Below are 17,657 nucleotides of genomic sequence, written 5' to 3'. Positions count from 1 at the left end.
AGAGAGTTCACCCTCATTTTGCCTTTTTGCCGACAGACTTCAATCCTCAATCGTGAGTTGCATTGTAGTGATACATGCATGCTAGAGGATTTGAATCCCCAACACACTCTCGTTACACATTCCGTAGAGTTCTTACTTCTTGTTGCTTTACCATTGCATACATGCCGATTGCCAAGGGTGAATGAAAACTTGAAGAAAAAAGAAGTCAGAGATGATCTATTACATACATGGGCGGACCTAAGGGAGACCGGAGCTCTATCCTCTCTATCAGTTGAAACTTTTTTTTTAACACCGGATCTTTTTTATCTGGAGCCTTCATTAGAGGTTAATACAGGATACGACGTTAGGGATCGAACCCTGACGGGCTCGGCTCTACTACTGAAGCTTTGCCACTGGGCTCCTTATCCGTTCGCTATTGATTGAAACTTCAATATAAATTAGAGGTGAAGGACAAGGAGGAACAATGAGAAAAAAAAAAGTGGAAATGGAGGAGAAAGAAAACTCCCTACCCACCAAGTCTGCGTCCGCCACTAAGTACATATGCAGTTATACAACTGGGACACAGCACAATAAGGGAACATTCTTTGCTAGGCCGGTCGAAGTACGCACCTGCTTGCTTTAGGGAGCAAAAACACATTCCCGGTGCACTCAAACTACCGAAGGTTTTGCACACCCAAAAAGTAGGCTTTACTGCTTTAGGAGTAAAAAATATGCAAAGCACCTCCGACATAGCAAAAATATGCATGATCCGTCTCTAGTACTCCATCTGTTAGTAAATATATGACGGCGTAGAGAGAGCGTGCAGGCAAACATCTCGAAGACTAGAACTTTGGCCACTGATTTAAACAGAACATTTAAATTCGTCGTATGAGTTTTATTGGATTTGTCGTATACTTTTTTCACAATATAATATTTTTACACTTTTTATTATCTATTTTATAAGAAGGTACTGCATCCGTTCAGAAACAGTAGATATACTTTGTGTATTTTATAGAAAAATAAAATTTTATATACTTTGACTAGCATTTAATCAAATTATAAGAATATTTAGTGTCTAAAAATTATACAACTAAATTTATAATTTAAAATAATTTCACTATATAAATTTTGTAGCTATAAATGATATATTTTATAAAAAATCTTAATTAAAATCTAGCTTCGAAGATCGAGCGAAAGAAATATATATATTATTTTTGAACGGAAGGAGTAACAGCCAAAATTTTGTATCCTAAATCGTATCGATGTCCAAAACATCGTACATTTATAAACCAAAAAATTGATCATGTTGTTTTCATGGTACCTAAACTAACCACGGTTATATCAGGCTAATGACTGTTGCTAACGTATGATTGTCTTCTTTGTCGAGTTCTATCTGGCTTGATTTGGACCGGAGCCGTTGGTCGGCCATGCCCCAACTACAACCTCCCCACACACACACACACACACACAAAAAAAAAAAACTAAAATTTCAAGCTGACATGGACGTCTAGCTAGTACACCTGCCATTGCCAAACTCGATTAAACTGGTTGATCATCCAACCACTTCGCCCCCCCACTGATGCGGTAGGTGTCAGTGATAGATGTAATATATATCACACGTGTGGGGTCAATGATAGATGTAATATATATCACAGTGTAGGGTCAGCTAGCATATAACCTATACCTTTGGTAGGTCAACTTCTTCAAGTGTTGCTCGCATAAAGTATTTGCAAGATGTTCACGATCATTGCTGTTTTCAAATGCTTTAAACTATTATGCGAGCGGTTTGAACCACGAAACAAAGTACCAAGTGATTTCCAAAATTACTTGTTCCTGGTTACAAATCACCGGGTAATCAAGTTTACCATCTACACTGTTTGCATATATATATACACACACTGTATGTATATTCTGTAAGTATGCTCACTGTAGTTTATGTTTTCACACATTCACAAATTGTAACTCACAGTGTTTCAGGTTATAACTGGGGATGTACGCAGTGTGAATAACAAGTTGTAACTCACAGTGTTAGTTTCTCGTGTTGCAATTATATATTTATGGACGTGAAGTTGTAACTGATCTACTTAACAAGTTGTAACTCACAGTGTTAGTTTCTCGTGTTGCAATTATGCATTTCTAGACGTGAAGTTGTAACTGATCTACCTAACAAATTATAACTTATAGTGTTTCAGGTTGTAACTGAGGGATATGCGCAGTGCGCATAACAAGTTATAACTCACAGTATTTCGGGTTGTAACTAGAAATGTGCACAATATGAATAGCAACTACGCATAGACGCAGAACCATTAGACTAAAGACTTTATGACTCTGTTTTTATAGAAAACAAAAAAGAGTAAAATACTCAGAATACCAGCTTACACAATTTGGTACAAGCACCCAGTCGTTCAAAGATATAAATCAACTCTATCAAAACACTTCTACTGCATAAACCTACGTTGTCATATGTCAAAAGGGGATTAAAAACCATGAAACTGACAAACAAAGATCGAGCCACAAAGGTTTAACCGCAATTGGAGCACAGCTTAAGTTGATTCTTGATCTTGGACACCATCATCTCCGACCATCATGGTTTATTATCCTTCGCTAGCACCATCTACCGCCACACGAAAGAAATTATATTGGAGACCATAGCTTATGGTTCTATTTGTTTTTGCTATGACTTGTTACATTATGGATTCTATTAAGAAATTTATTCTCACTAGATTATAGATTACAGAATTTTATAGTATAACTTGTCATGTAGATGGTGAGAATCAGGTTTTAAATTAGAACCATTTGTTTTTATTTTTGTTTTTATTTTTAGACTAAAATTCATAATCAAAATAAAAAAAACAAACCAGGCCTACGAGGAAGCCGCAACAATATTCTTGAAAACAAAATCGTTTATATTAAGCCAAATAGTCCAAATTAATCCAACCCCTCGTGTACGCCTAGAATGAACTCTCCGAACTGAAACTCGACCTTGTTACATCAGCAAGCACGATTTGGTGATGGTGGTGGTGGTGGTGAGCCCCAAAATCACGTACGCTGTCAGGCGCTAGCCGCTCACTTGCTCTCATAGTTTAAGCTGTCACTGTCCTAATCTGCCGGCTTACTTAGGTTTGGCTTTGGTCACCGGATGGACCAGACCCAACGCAATTAGCAGCACCATGTCATCGTCACACGATCTTAATTAATCGCTACTCTTCTCATCTCATATTTTTCTTTACTTTTCTCTCATCTAATAAAAATTCTTAAAATTTAAATAACTTATCTATTTTCCTATCCATTCTCGTTTCATTACCGGCTACGAATATATAACCTATTTTACTAATAAAAATAAATAAAGAAATTAGAAGAAAAATTAGCAGATAATTTTCTTCTCCTTTTGAATTTCATATAAAATCAAACTACAGAATCGTTTTTCTACGTGACATCCATATCTACGTACCTTTAATTTATATTTGATATTATTTCATTACATATTTATATATTTTTTAATGTACGGACATTTAACTAGTTAATTAATCAGCAGTTGCTGCTGCTTCACTCCCTCGTAAACACGGTACATGCAGTCCGGGTCCGGGTCGGGTCAGGAGTAGCCCACAGGGCGTAGGGTAGGGCTCGCAACGCACCTAACCTGAGTGATGTGTCCCCATCGCACACTAGTGATTAGCCGTTATATCCGCCTGGTTTCCCTACCCCTGTTCAATGCCTATAGGGGAAAAAATATCCATTCACTAGAAAAAAAACAAGAGTTCATAAAACAAACCGGAAGGTTAATCCTTCATATGCGCTAGTAACTGTATACGTATTTCACATATATAGAATTGATTTAGGATATAACAAATATTGAACTTTTCAAAAACACACTTGCGTGGTTGCTAAAAAGATAGCACAATCATGTTATTTTTTTTTATTTATAGGTGGAGAGATTAAAAGCATTTTTAGAAGGAATAACGGATCCAATTTTGTACGGTAGCTATAGGATCAATTTGAGTGGATGATAGAGATCATTCGGATTTGCTATAACTTGTATATTTTATATAAATATAGATGATATGTTCTAACTATAAGCTAGTTAAGAGTAGATGACTACAGTATAATCATATGTGGGACAAACCAGCTGAGTTTATTTGTATATGTATATGCGTAACTCTATAAGTATCTTACGAGGTTTAATTTCTACAAACAAGTATATTTTTACAAAGGTTGCTTTTTTTTTCGTTTTTGAGAAAAAAGAATCCCCTTTCGCTTTTTAAATGCAACTTTGCACTCTTGAGATTGTATTCTGTTTGAAATACAGTTTTCCCCATGTGGCCTTCTGTTTTCTCAACTAGAAGTGTACTAAAAGTAGTAGATGGAGAGTGACGTACGGTGGGCTGCCGCTAGTGCGGCTATTCTTTAGAGTTCAGACCCTTTACCTCTGACCATGTGTGGCAGCGTTGGTAGGACCAAGTTTGACTTTGAAACCAAAGAAGATTGAGACTTGGAGAGAGAGAGAGAGAGAGTAAAACTTGGTGTTAATAAAATCAGATATTATCAGAATTAGATGTGAATTTAGGGCTGTTTGGTAGAGCTCTGATTTTATGATGAGAGTGATTCTGTGGTGGAAGTAGATGGAAGTGATTTTGTAGTGGAAGTGATTCTATTTGTAAAATCGTTTGGTATGTTAGTGGTGGAAGTGATTTCTGAGAGAATATTATGTTAAAATCGAGAAGAATCAGCTGGGAATCAGGTGAAAACTAGATTTTTTTAGCTCCCACCTCACAATACAAATCGTGAAGTGATTCCCACACGGAATCTGCTCCCAGGCAAAATGTTTGATAGCGCGGGAGCTGATTCCCACGTGAAATCACTCCACGAAGCGTTACCAAACAGAGTCTTAGTCAGATCCTACTGCCAGAGTACATTGATTGAAGCAACACAAGCTTCAGTTCGCATCAGATGTGGACTACACGCGCTTGATTTGTTGTAGCATTATGCACTTGATATATTCTTAACACCGTTTATACAGAAAAAGCGGTATAGCCAAAACTTGTTCCTCAATTTTGCATGTAGGGTTGGTTTCATCCTAAAGTACAAAACTGACCCCTTAAATTTGTTTGTTAGGTTAAAGTTGTCCCTAAACTGACATGACATGTTACGTGTTCGTGCCATATTAGCAATGACTCATTAGAATTTTTAGATGGCTACTGCATAGACAAGAAAATCCTTTTTACCTCTCCCTCCCCTGTCTAGCCTATTGTTGTTACAAGAGCACTATTTTGCTCACGCCTCTCTCGTGTTGCAAGGGCAAAGCGCAAGAATATATGGATGAATGATGTGGGATAGGGGAAGAGGGATGCCATTTTGTGAAGAGGAAATGGATTGAAGATCTCGGTGCCGCCTGTGGCTTTCAACGACATAGATGGGTAGGTAAGGGATGGATGTATAATTGAATCAGGTTTAGGGTTTGAGAATCAATTTTCTTCGAAGGTACAAGGGATCAATTTGTGTTGAAATAGGTCTGTTTTTCCATTGAATTTCACAGCTAGACAATTATTTGATGAACATAGAGAGGACATGTTGGTTATGAACTATTGATAGGATTGTGGTGTCACCATAGCCTGTACATGTCAATTGCTTTGTAGCTGGTCTGGTTCAAATGTAGGGAGGAGGTTCTTGGCATGCCCTCAGGTTGTGAGTCGGTTTTTTTTTTTGACTTTTTGGTGTTTTATTGTTTCTTTTGGCTATGTGTGTGTGCTTCACCCTGAAGTGTAGCAGGCCTTGGAGGCACCCAACCACCGAAACGAGCCATTGTTGCGTGCCTCCTTGACGTCTGCCTTAAAGCAGCTGGTTTGCCCTCCCAGCGAATCCTAGTATTAGATGTAACCTCCATGGGAGGGAATGGGATGAAGGGGGTGAGAGTGATTGGATACGGATGATTATGTCTAATGGAGAAACAAAAAAGGTAAAATAAACAATTTCTGCTGAGGGATATAGTGTCTAGTGGTAAGATCGTTCAGTAAAACTAAGCCCATCGGAGTTCAAACTCCATACACCTTATATTCCCTATCAAATAGCCTCTGTGGAGACTTAGAAAAAGGACATGTTCTTAAAAAAAAAACAATTTCTATGTGATGACTCACTAAAGGGGAGCCCATTGCTGACTAGTCTCTCCACCTATAAGAAATTAATGTCATAGCCATAAAGATTGAATATAGAGAAATTGCATGTAGAAAATATCTTATAAATTAATGATCAGAAATGAAGTGATACATCAAGTGTGGTAGTCCGTAGTTGCACGTTCTCATCGATGCAACGTCGGCCCGGGCGCGGCGGCACTTTATTTATTGCTCTGGAAAAAGAGAATTCGTGCACATGCATGATGTCACTAGACACCAAGAAATAAATATTATGCAAGAGGGTGTTCAGACTAAGAAAGGATGCTATGCAATATTATATTTTCATGGCACTACTTAATTAGTTCCCTAGCCCTAGTTGTATTGATAGATTAATCGATTTGTTTCCATGTCCCTGTGCATGAATAATTAAAAATATCGCGTGGAAACAACACCCATCCTAGCAAAGCTTGAAAGTCAAAAGTCTATGTGTTGAAAGTTGAAATAATTATACCTCCAGCGTAATTTAGGCGTATGAACTCTCGAGACAAAATCGTCTTTTTTGTTTTGTAGATGCCTGTCAAGTTTTTTTTTTCCGTACGTCATTTTACTATTTTCATATACTTAGTCATTCAGTTTTTTCTCCCAACCTCGTAAGTTATAAAATACAGAATTAACAAAGCCAATTCCTTCTGTAGAAGAAAGAACTAAGAGTTTGTTTGGTTAGATCGAGACTTTTTTTTAAAGTTACTGTTGAAAAACTGTTTATAGAAAAAACTGTTTTGAATTGATTATATGGATAAAATGTATAATATATGTAATACTACTTAGAACATCATCTCTGAAAAGCTACAAAACCTCATCCAAATCAATTTTTGACTTCCAATAATAACAACAGTTTTTGCTTTAAAAACTATTTCCAAAAACAAACTATTTGATTTAGATTTCTATTTCTGAGTAGCCAAAGACAAAATCTGAACCAAGCGGGGCCTAACCGCCTAAGTCCTTGCTTGAGTTGCGTAGAGTTATCGTCACGTGCAACATACACTTGTCATTCACAACATCTGTACATTTTTTTAAAGCACCGTTCTTCAATGGCGTTGTCTATTCAAAAGAATTTAAAAGTAGAGTTTCTAAAATATCGTGAGCTTATTGTGAAATGGAGGCAGTAGGCTGTTGGACTTGCAAGTACAGTTTCTAAATTTTCTTCGGATTCACTCATGCTGATCGATTATGTAGCTGTTGAAATAATCGCGCAACCAAATCTGTACGTTGGCCGTAAATTCCCATCCCGCCCACGCAATTCCACCCCTCCGCAGGCACGCACGAGCGAAGTCCGCCACCGCCGCCGCCACCACGCAATCGCCAACTCGCCGTCTCCGTCGCCAATTCACACGCGCGCCGCGGCCCGTGCGTCGTCGCCAGGTAAAACCCAAAAGGCGAATGAAAAAAAAAAACAGAGAGATCCGTTGCATCGCAAGCAAACGCCATTGGAGAGGAGGCTGGACCACACGCGCGCACAGCCACAGTGGACGCGCGACGCCATCGCACATCCCGCAAGAACGCGGGCGGGCGAGCAGGCCCTACCAAATGGGTTTTTAAGCGATTAACCGCATAATTAACTCGCAGTAGTTTCTTCGTCTCTCTCTCTATCCGCCGGTCACCTTGCATCGTTTGCGGCATCGTCCTGTCCTTCTCTCTCCACCCTGCTTCCTTCACAAAAGAGAGAGAGGGAGGTAGATAAAGGACAGCCTCTTTCCCTTCTTTCCTCACCAAAAGGAGAGCGAGACTAGAGAGAGAGAAAGAGGGGGATCACAATTCACAGCAGCTGCACAAAAGCGTTCGTTGGCAAGGCTGCCTGCCTCGTCGGAGCTTTGGATTCCCAAGAATTCCATTCGAAAGCTGCATCTTGGGGCTCCGCGCCCGCCTGCGCACGCCTGCTCCTCTTCCTTCCCCCTTCCCTCCGTCATCCTGCTCCCGCCGCTCCAGCGAAAGCGAGGCAACGCGACCAAATCTTGGGGATTTTCGCTTTGCTCGAGCCCGTGCCGGTGGATTCGCTCGAGTAGGGGGTCGCCTGCCCTTTTTCCGTACTCCGGGTTGGGTTGGATTTGGTTGCGAGGTGTGGTTGGGGTGGGAGGAGAGAGAGCTCGGGGCAGGGGGAGTGGTTAGTTGTTCTTGGCTTCTTGCTCCGACGCCAAGCCGCCCGGTTGGCTCCTGCCATTAAAGGCCGCGCCTTTGGGTTTCTCTCCCTATCTCTCTCTCTCTCTCTCTCGCTGCAGATTGGTGCGGCGCCTGCCTACCCGGTGGTTGGGGTTGGGTTTCCTGCTCCCGGAGCTCGAAAGGCGCCGCCTTTCCGGCGCTCCACCGCGGAATTCTTGAGTTCTTGGGTTCCAAATCTCGCCGCCGGCGCCGTTGTCCCCGCCGCCGCAGGTGTCGGGGGTTGATTCGTGGTGTTTCTTGGCTATTGGGGTTGATTCGGGCGCCTGGATGGGAGAGATTTGAGTGGTTTGGAGGGGGAGAGATAGAGGGTGCTGATTTACCGTGGTATGTGCCATGAGGAAGCTCTTCTTCTCCGAGTCGACCTGCAAGGAGACCAAGCTCCACTCCGCGCCCCACTCATGGCTGCCCCTCGAGAGAGGGAAGCTCTCCAAGTTCTCCGGTCATGCTGGCGGCTCCTCCATGTAAGCGTTCCTGATTTCTAGCTTGATTTCACAGGATGTGCTTGTTCTGGCTGAATTGTGTTGCTCAAGATTCAATCTTTTAGGTTCTGATGTTTTTTTTTCTGTGAAAAATCGGCTGATTTTCATCTCTTTTCTCTCCTGATGTCTGTGATGCAGAGAGTCTCTGATGAAGATGCCAGAACCGGCTGTTCTTCCGCACTTCAAGCCCGTGGACTATGTTGATATACTGGCTCAGATACATGAGGAGCTGGAGTCTTGCTCTCCGGATGAGAAGTCCTGCCTGTACCTGCTCCAATTTCAGGTCTTCGGTGGCCTCGGGGAGGCCAAGCTGTCACGGAGGAGCCTCCAGTCCGCGTGGGAGAAGGCGAGCACGATACATGAGAAGGTGATCTTTGGGGCGTGGCTGAAGTACGAGAAGAAAGGGGAGGAGGCGATATCCGACCTTCTCAGCTCGTGCGGCAAGTGTTCTCAGGAGTTCAGGCTACTGGATTTCGTGTCGCAGGTCTCCACAGAATCACATGAAATGAGCTATGATGATGGGTCTGATGAATTCCGGGGCTCTGCAGTGGTTCATTTCCAGATAAGAGATGATATGATTGCATGTGATCGGCGGAAGCTTGCAGCTTTGTCAACTCCACTGTATGCGATGCTTAATGGCGGATTTAGGGAATCATATCTTGAGGTCATTGACATGTCTCGAAATGGCATCTCCCCTATTTGCATGAGGGCGATCAGTAAATTCAGCCTGTCAGGAAGACTACCATATTTGTCAGCAGATGCTATTTTGGAAATGCTTGATTTTGCCAATAAGTTTTGCTGCAAGGGCCTCAAGGACGCCTGTGAGCGAAAGCTTGCTTCTTTTGTCTGTTCAAGGCAAGATGCTATAGACTTCATGGAATGTGCTCTTGAGCTGGACTGTTCCATCCTTGCTGCTTCATGCTTACAAGTGCTCTTGAATGAACTTCCAGAATGCTTGAATGATGAACAAGTGGTTAGGATATTCTCCTGTGCAAATAAGCAGCAGAGATTGACAATGGTTGGCAATGCATCTTTCTCCCTATATTGCCTTCTTAGTGAAGTCTCCATGAGCATCAACACGACATCGGATGTCACTGTAAGTTTCTTGGAAAAGTTGGTGGAGTCAGCATCAGATTCTAGACAGAAGCAGTTGGCCTTACATCAGCTTGCATGCACGAGATTGCTAAGGAAAGATTATGCTGAAGCTGAGCACCTGTTCAATGCTGCCTTTTCTGCTGGTCATCTCTATTCGGTAGTTGGTTTGGCTAGATTGGCCTCTCTGAGGGGTAATAAGCATTTTGCTCTCAAGTTGCTAGACTCCGTGATGTCATCTCGGTGGCCTCTTGGATGGATGTATCAAGAGAGAGCATTATATTTGGATGGTGATAGCAAGTTAGAAAATCTTAAGAAGGCTACTGAGTTGGACCCTACTCTTACATATCCGTATATGTTTCGAGCTGCATCTTTGATGAAAAGGCAAAGTGTAGAAGCTGCACTGATGGAGATCAACAGGATCCTGGGATTCAAGGTGGTGTTGGAATGTTTAGAACTAAGGTTCTGTTGCTACCTTGCTCTTGAGGATTATAGAGCTGCCTTATGTGATGTGCAGGCAATCCTCACGCTTGATCCAGATTATCGTATGATTGGTGGCCGGGTGTCTGCCAAGCAGCTGCGTATGCTTGTGCTGGAGAATGTAGAGCAGTGGACAACTGCTGACTGTTGGATGCAGCTTTATGATCGGTGGTCATCTGTGGATGATATAGGATCCCTCTCTGTCATATATCAAATGCTGGAGTCAGATGCTGCTAAAGGGGTTTTGTACTTTAGGCAATCTTTGCTGCTTCTCAGGTAACTGAATTAGTTTATGTTATTTCACAGAATAATAGTTAGCACAATTCAGTACAATAGAGTCGGTCAATAATTGTCATACTATTGCTACTGCACATGGTTGGCTGATTAGAATGTTTGCACATGCCTCGTGTGGTAACGTAAAGCATGGCCTTATTTTTTGGCAGCAGTATCTGGGGCGTTAGGATTAATACAATTTCATTTTTTTTACCAGATTAAATTGTCCTGAGGCTGCGATGCGCAGCTTGCAGCTCGCTCGTGAGCATGCGGCAAGTGATCATGAACGACTTGTTTATGAAGGATGGATATTGTATGATACTGGTCACTGCGAGGAAGGATTGCAGAAAGCGGAAGCATCCATTACAATACAGAGGTCATTTGAGGCATTCTTTCTAAAAGCTTATGCCTTGGCCGATTCGAGTCTCGATCCTTCTACCTCAGCTACAGTTGTATCACTTCTAGAAGATGCATTACGGTGTCCCTCAGATAGACTCCGGAAGGGTCAGGTATGGTTCTTTCTCCCCAACATCTTTTTTCTCAATTCTACCTAGCCAAACAGATCGTGCATGATAAGGAGCTCTGGTCCTGTTTTTGCCATGACATGTTGCAAATGTAGAGATCTAAGAGGTCTTGTACCAAAAATAGGAATATAATTGCAACTCATAAAATTTGCTGAGGGTTTCATCACAACGCTGTCTTGGGATAATATGGAGTGGAAATTTGTTGCCTTTGTTTGTTGAGTGGTCTCGAATTCTTTCTATTGCTTTCGCACTTCACATATGCACTTGTTCATTTGCCAGGTGTTGGCATACTTTTGTTAGGAAGTTAAGATGTCCTATTCATTGGTGCATTTAGTATTGAACGGCACTCTCAACATTAAAAATGGTTGTCCTGGTGCTCCTAACATGGCAAATGATCATCAACTGGGCTTACGCTCCAATGGTGATTTAATTTCCTAAGTGTGATTGTCCTGTTTATTGAGTTAGAACATCCGATAACATCTGTCCCTTTCAATTTCTAACTGAAAGAAATGCATAATTTTTGTTTTCATCTTAACTGCTTGAGATGTTCAGAAAGGGGTCATAACTGCATCTTATGCACAATTATTGAACATGTTGTAGGCTCTGAACAACCTTGGGAGTGTTTATGTGGATTGCGGGAAGCTAGACCTGGCAGCTGAATGCTACATCAATGCCCTAAAGATTGGCCACACTAGAGCGCATCAAGGCCTTGCAAGGGTTCATTTCCTCAGGAACAACAGAACTGGTGCATATGATGAAATGACCAAGCTAATAGAGAAGGCCAGGAACAATGCATCAGCATACGAGAAGAGATCAGAATACTGTGACCGGGAGCTAACAAAAGCGGATTTGCAGATGGTCACCAAACTTGATCCTCTGCGAGTCTACCCCTACAGATACCGTGCTGCTGGTAAGCGCTGCTTCCTGCATGGCACATCCAGTTCATTATAATTTTGGTATGACAAACCTAAGCTGTGACACGATTATAGACCACCAGTTTCAATGCAGATTGAAACTTGGGATATAAAATTCTGGATACAGTAGTTTTATTTGTTAATAGATGTAGCTCATCTGTGCCCAACTCCCAGTGTTTTGTGCTACTTCAACTAACCAACTGCCCTAGTTCCTAACATAAGCTGGTAAGAAGTCAATGTGTTCTATGTCCAATGTGATCAGTAGGTGTAACAACCATAATATATTTCATTCAGTCCATGAATTAGCTGATTTGGTACCCAGTGCTGATGGACAACCACAAGGAGAAAGAGGCCATCACGGAGCTGACAAAGGCGATCACCTTCAAGGCGGACCTCAACCTGCTTCACCTGCGTGCTGCCTTCCATGAGCACATCGGCAACATCTCTTGCGCCCTCCGGGACTGCCGCGCAGCCCTCTCCGTGGACCCCAACCACCAGGAGATGCTCGAGCTTCACCACCGGGTGAACAGCCAGGAACCCTGAGCCCATGGTGTACATACAGGAGTTCTCGTAGCCAACCAACCATACCAGTGTATGTTTTGTACCATACACAGCAGAACAATGTAAGGATAGAGAAGCCATTTAGGCCCCCCCTTCAAAACCAACCCCATTTCTTGTGTTCTCAATTAGATATGTTGTTCATCATAGTCCCCTTTTAGTAAATTATTGTCAATCTGTGATTAAGCCTCCTAATGTACCAGCTCATGTTCCAAAAAGTTTTGACTATCTCATGTGTAAATGTAATGGGAAAAGAATGGAAGCTTTTGTCGGCACAAAATTGTCAGACCTTGGCAGCTTGCTGATCCCTGATTGCACATGTGCATACATGCTCCTTGGTTGTTGATTAAGGCTAACAGAAACTCAAAAAAATCTACATTCTATAACACTATTACAGTATTTTCTAACACTATTACAGTATTTTTTATTTTTTCATCTCCAACAGACATCATATTTTTGATATTTTATTACTTTCCTCCTCTCCTGAACCCACGTGCATACTCAGTGTACAGTGATGAGACATGCTACAGTAGGTAGCAAATTTGCCGTCCCCTCCGTCCCGGGTGTATTACTGTAGCTGTGAAAAAGTACATTTGGAGTATCCAGTGGAGAGATATTTTACTATAGCAGGAAGTAAAAAATACAGATACTATCTCTGTTAAAGTTGACCTTAACTGCTCTGATTTGACTCAAGCATCAAAGGCGATGATTATCTCCTGATGCATACATCATAGGGGATCTGGATCCAAATCCTTTGACAATTTTATTTTTACATTATTTCGGTCTGGCCGGCTGAATGCCTCTTATCTTTGTTTAAATCTTTTTACATCTTCGTTGGTTTGCTGCCTAACAATCTCAACAAATACGATCCCATGTCCTATCAACAAGATCTCCAACGCGGCCATCGTCATTTATAAACGAGAAATCTGGGCTAGTTAGGTGATAGGTTGTAACCATCCAGGCAGAAATGACAAAAAGTTTGGCCTTCTATTTTACCCTTTTGTGCGAACTGCCGATCGACAATTGTCAAGAAAACGTCACGGAGCAGCGGCCGCATCCAGTTTTTGTGACGGGTTTTCAGTGGCAAGCTTCCATTGAGAGGCACATTAGAGAAAACGATGTGAATTTGTTGAGTCCTTCACGGGTGGTGGCGGCTATCGGTGAGCATGGAATGAAAACGAAGTGAGGAGAAGACTATTTTTAACGGGTTTTTTTAGGATCAGAATCTTTTCACGATGAAATTTTCATTTTTTTCGGTGCTCTAATGTTTTTTTTCTTTACGGTTTTCGTTACGAAGGGATTCTTATGGTCATTCACTTCAGGACAATATTATCTCTCCTCTCCCTTCATAATTTCCTTCAAAGTAAAGCTGTTGTAGATGGATAAAAATAAAGGAAATGTGAACGAAAAAAAATGAAATAAAGAAAAAATGATTAGGATAATCTAAAAATAGCTTATGGTGATAGGCTGAAACTTAGCATCGGCTTCTCGAGCACAAAAGGTTCAAGCTGAAACTTAGCCAAAGGCCCTGAAATCGAAAGCCTTGTAGTTTGTACGATCCCATTATTTAATTTTGGGAACATAAGATAAACACTTGACGTACAACTCTCGTGCAAACTTGTGGCGAAGCTACTTTAGCTAAGGTGGTGCACATGTAGTAGGCTATTTTTTTTAACATTAAGTAACTTATTTTGACCATCTAAAATAGTTAAAATTGACAATACTACTTTATAATTATATACGTGTACCGCCATCTATTTACAAGTGATTCTTATGAACCATCATGAGCAGACAAAAATAAAACTTAGGGTCTGTTTGTTTTTCAGCTGCTTCTGGCTTCTGCTTCTGTCAGAAGTCTAGAAGCTAGAAGTCAGAATAAACGGGTTTACTGAGAAGTGGTTTCTGGAGAAATCAGAAGCTGCTTCTGAGGAAAATGAACTAAAAGCTGAGAAGCTCGTTGAGAGTAGCTTTTTTGAAAAGTTATGTGCTGAGAAGCCAAAAATTTATTGTAGAAACCAACAGCCTATTTTCAAAAATAACTTTTCAGAAAAACCAAAAACACAGCTTTTCAGAGAAGCCAAAAACAGAAGCTCAAACAAACAGACCCTTACTACGGTTACGTGCATATAAGGATACAGAGGAGTACACAGAGGCTGTGATTATTTTATTCTGTTATCTAAAACAATTCGTACAAACTTTATAAGGAGGTGCCACACACTACAATAGTTAAGCTCTCCTATCACTCTACCTTCATAATTTTTGAACTAAGAAACCTAATGGGGCTGAAATACCAGGCCTTCATCAGGACACGTCAACAGTGTTTGCACGAAGCAAATGCCATTTCCGGCTCGAGCACAATGTTTTCGTTCTTGGTAGCTGCAATCGCTAGGCCCATCACGAGCTTGCGACTAGCAAGTCAAGCCCTATTTCTCATTAAGGGAAATGCAACTTTATATATTTTTACGTATGTATGATCTATTTTGATTGTTTATTTTTTAAATATACTACTTATCTATTAGTTGATTTTTTCACATATTTTATAATTTTTTTATCTATCTCTCTAGCAAAAAATCAACACAAATAAACAGTCTTGATAAGTCATGTGTGCATGCACATGTAAAAATTTCATTTCGTTCCATTCATTTTATGAACTAGCTCAAACTTTATAAATTGTAGCTGAAGTCAGGGGCGGAACTTCCTTGTGGCTAAAGGTGGCTATGACCCCTTGCTCTCTAGCTATTCTGTTCAGGTGCGATGCTTGTCGGTCGGTCGTGCAACCAACATATACATATTTGGCCCCCTGCAACCTTCTTGCTTAGCTTGGCCTCCCTGCAATCCTCGTCAAGCTCCGCCACTGGCTGAAGTTATCTCCAAAGGTACAGTAGCAGTATAATCTTGTCATCAACCCAAAAAATTACAAACCATGATAATGTGCATGTGTATTAAGAAAAGAAGAAGAAAATTTGACCACTAAACTATAAACAACTATTTGAATTGGCCATACACATAGTATTACTGGATTTATAATGGAAAACATCTTCATACTACATTATTTTTACATACTAATCCTTTACATCTTTCATTGGACTAAAACATACTTATACCAGTATATTTGCTATATTTGAACTGTCTACTATAAATTCTTACCTACATATTCTTGCTGCTGGTTCCTTCTATTCCATTTATTCGCTCGTTACTTATTTAAAATTACACTCTAATTCCCATAGCAACGCGCATGGAATTACACTAATCTCTTACATCTTTCATTAGACATAAACATACTTATACCAGTATATTTGAACTGTCTACTAGAAATTCTTACCTACAAATTCTTGCTGCTGGTTCCTTCTATTCCGTTTATTCGCTCATTACTTATTTAAAATTACACTCTAATTCCCATAGCAGCGCGCGTGGAATTCACCTAGCAAATAATTGATTCTGAAATCTTTTCTTGTTCAGAGAGAATTCAATAATGCGGTGAAGATTATTCCTTGATCAAAACAATAGATAAATGTTCTTTCAAAAACAATAAATAGATGAATGAAAAAACGACAGTGGAGCGAGCAGGCAGGGGTCGAACCTACGGCCTTTCTGCTTAGGAAGCAGATGCTCTGACCACTGAGCTCTAATTCTGATCATCTCTTTGCATTCCACTTCCCCCGGGCTGTCCGGATTCTGAATCGACATGTTCACGCAGCAGAACTGCCCGGATTTGCAGCGCTTTGTTTGATCGAATCGGCCAGCCTTTTGCAGTTTTGTGAGCACGGACGAGCTCGCGTGTGGGCTGCAGATTGACCGGAGCGTGCAGCAGCAAGTGCACCGGGCTCGCGTCATGGCACCCAGCACTGCCACTGCGTGTGTGCTGCTCCTGTGCTCTGACATTTCTGACCTGTCCCAACTCTGAAAAAGACTAATAATAAGGCGATAATTCTTGGACCGGTCTGAGCTCTGAAGAAAGACCAAAAGCACCAACAACGAGCGAATATGCAGGAACCCTTTCCTTTCATTCAGATTTTGTGGTTTCACAACTCGAATCAAAGGATTCAGTGTCGTATTATTACGCACCTACGCACAGTCAATCATTCATGTGTCCGGCGTGCGTTGGGTTAAACAGAAATTAATAATTTAAATGAAAAACTGAACCACACATCAAAGGTCCCATGGTCTAGCGGTTAGGACATTGGACTCTGAATCCAGTAACCCGAGTTCAAATCTCGGTGGGACCTTATTTTTGCCCTCATTTTTTTCCTCCTAAAAAATGTTTCATTTCCCCCCAGAAGAACCCGCTGAATACGGACTACGTGATGATTTTCCTCCTCAGAAATGCTTCCATTTTTTCCCGACGACGAACTCGCTGAATACAGAATACACGTTGATGGTCGATATATTGATACTGCCCCGTTATTCCATCTTTATTCCTTTACGACCATTTTTGTTTTAATATATTGTTCAGTCATTATTGATTTGTTGTGATATAATTGGTGTGAAACCACAAAACACATTTTATTTTGGTACACCAAAGTTTCTGAAACTGAATGGTCCGTGAATTTTGAGTGAAGGCAGAAGAGAGAGAGAGAGAGAGAGAGAGAGAGAGAGAGAGAGAGACCCGGTATCACTGTCTGGAGACTGGATGGCCCATCAGTGATGGAAGTCGAGATGAAATGGAAGGATAAAACTGAGCAGCATTTGCCGGCTTATCGAACGAAAAGCGTCATTTTTCTGAATGTTTGTGACGTTTAGCTGCTCTGATCTTGACCCAAGCATCAACGATTGTTATCCTGCGGACGTGGTTATGGAGGAGGCCGTATGCAGATGCATCATATGCATGCATGCCCAGGTCTAGCAGACGATTTAGTCAGACGAGACGACCGAGCAAAGAGAGGACCTTTTTGGCTCTGTGAGCCTGAATGTTCAGAGTTTGAGCATCACGCTAATCTCGGATCCCAATCTGCTGCTGTTCCAGGGTAAATCCGGCAAGAGTTTGGCCGTACCGATCGACGAATTAAATGTCAAAAGGAAGTCACCTCCAACTTT

At 41.3% G+C, this 17,657-nt stretch overlaps 1 protein-coding gene and 1 non-coding gene across 2 annotated transcripts; both read left to right on the top strand.

Moving 5' to 3' along the window:
* Nucleotides 1-7,669: 7,669 nt before the first annotated feature.
* On the top strand, nucleotides 7,670-12,928 carry LOC133899991 (ETO1-like protein 1). The gene is made up of 5 exons (XM_062341054.1): nucleotides 7,670-8,764; nucleotides 8,921-10,630; nucleotides 10,845-11,136; nucleotides 11,752-12,061; nucleotides 12,388-12,928. The coding sequence occupies exons 1-5, from the start codon at nucleotides 8,637-8,639 to the stop codon at nucleotides 12,606-12,608; spliced, it is 2,661 nt and encodes an 886-aa protein (XP_062197038.1). The 5' UTR covers nucleotides 7,670-8,636; the 3' UTR covers nucleotides 12,609-12,928.
* A 3,849-nt stretch (nucleotides 12,929-16,777) lies between these two features.
* Nucleotides 16,778-16,849, top strand: TRNAQ-CUG (transfer RNA glutamine (anticodon CUG)). Its single transcript has one exon. It is a non-coding gene; the product is annotated as a tRNA-Gln (tRNA).
* The last annotated feature ends 808 nt before the right edge of the window (nucleotides 16,850-17,657 follow it).

Source organism: Phragmites australis, chromosome 19, assembly GCF_958298935.1.
Source record: "Phragmites australis chromosome 19, lpPhrAust1.1, whole genome shotgun sequence".
Lineage (NCBI taxonomy): Eukaryota > Viridiplantae > Streptophyta > Magnoliopsida > Poales > Poaceae > Phragmites > Phragmites australis.
Note: the sequence above shows the minus strand (reverse complement) of the source record. Positions and strands in the feature narration are given on the sequence as shown.

Bases quoted from the DNA above. Each gene is read 5' to 3' on its own strand.
- LOC133899991 (XM_062341054.1), top strand. From the start codon at position 8,637: ATGAGGAAGCTCTTCTTCTCCGAGTCGACCTGCAAGGAGACCAAGCTC. The intron at 10,631-10,844 runs GTAACTGAATTA...TTTTTTTACCAG, and splicing joins CAATCTTTGCTGCTTCTCAG to ATTAAATTGTCCTGAGGCTG. The intron at 12,062-12,387 runs GTAAGCGCTGCT...TTTGGTACCCAG, and splicing joins CTACAGATACCGTGCTGCTG to TGCTGATGGACAACCACAAG.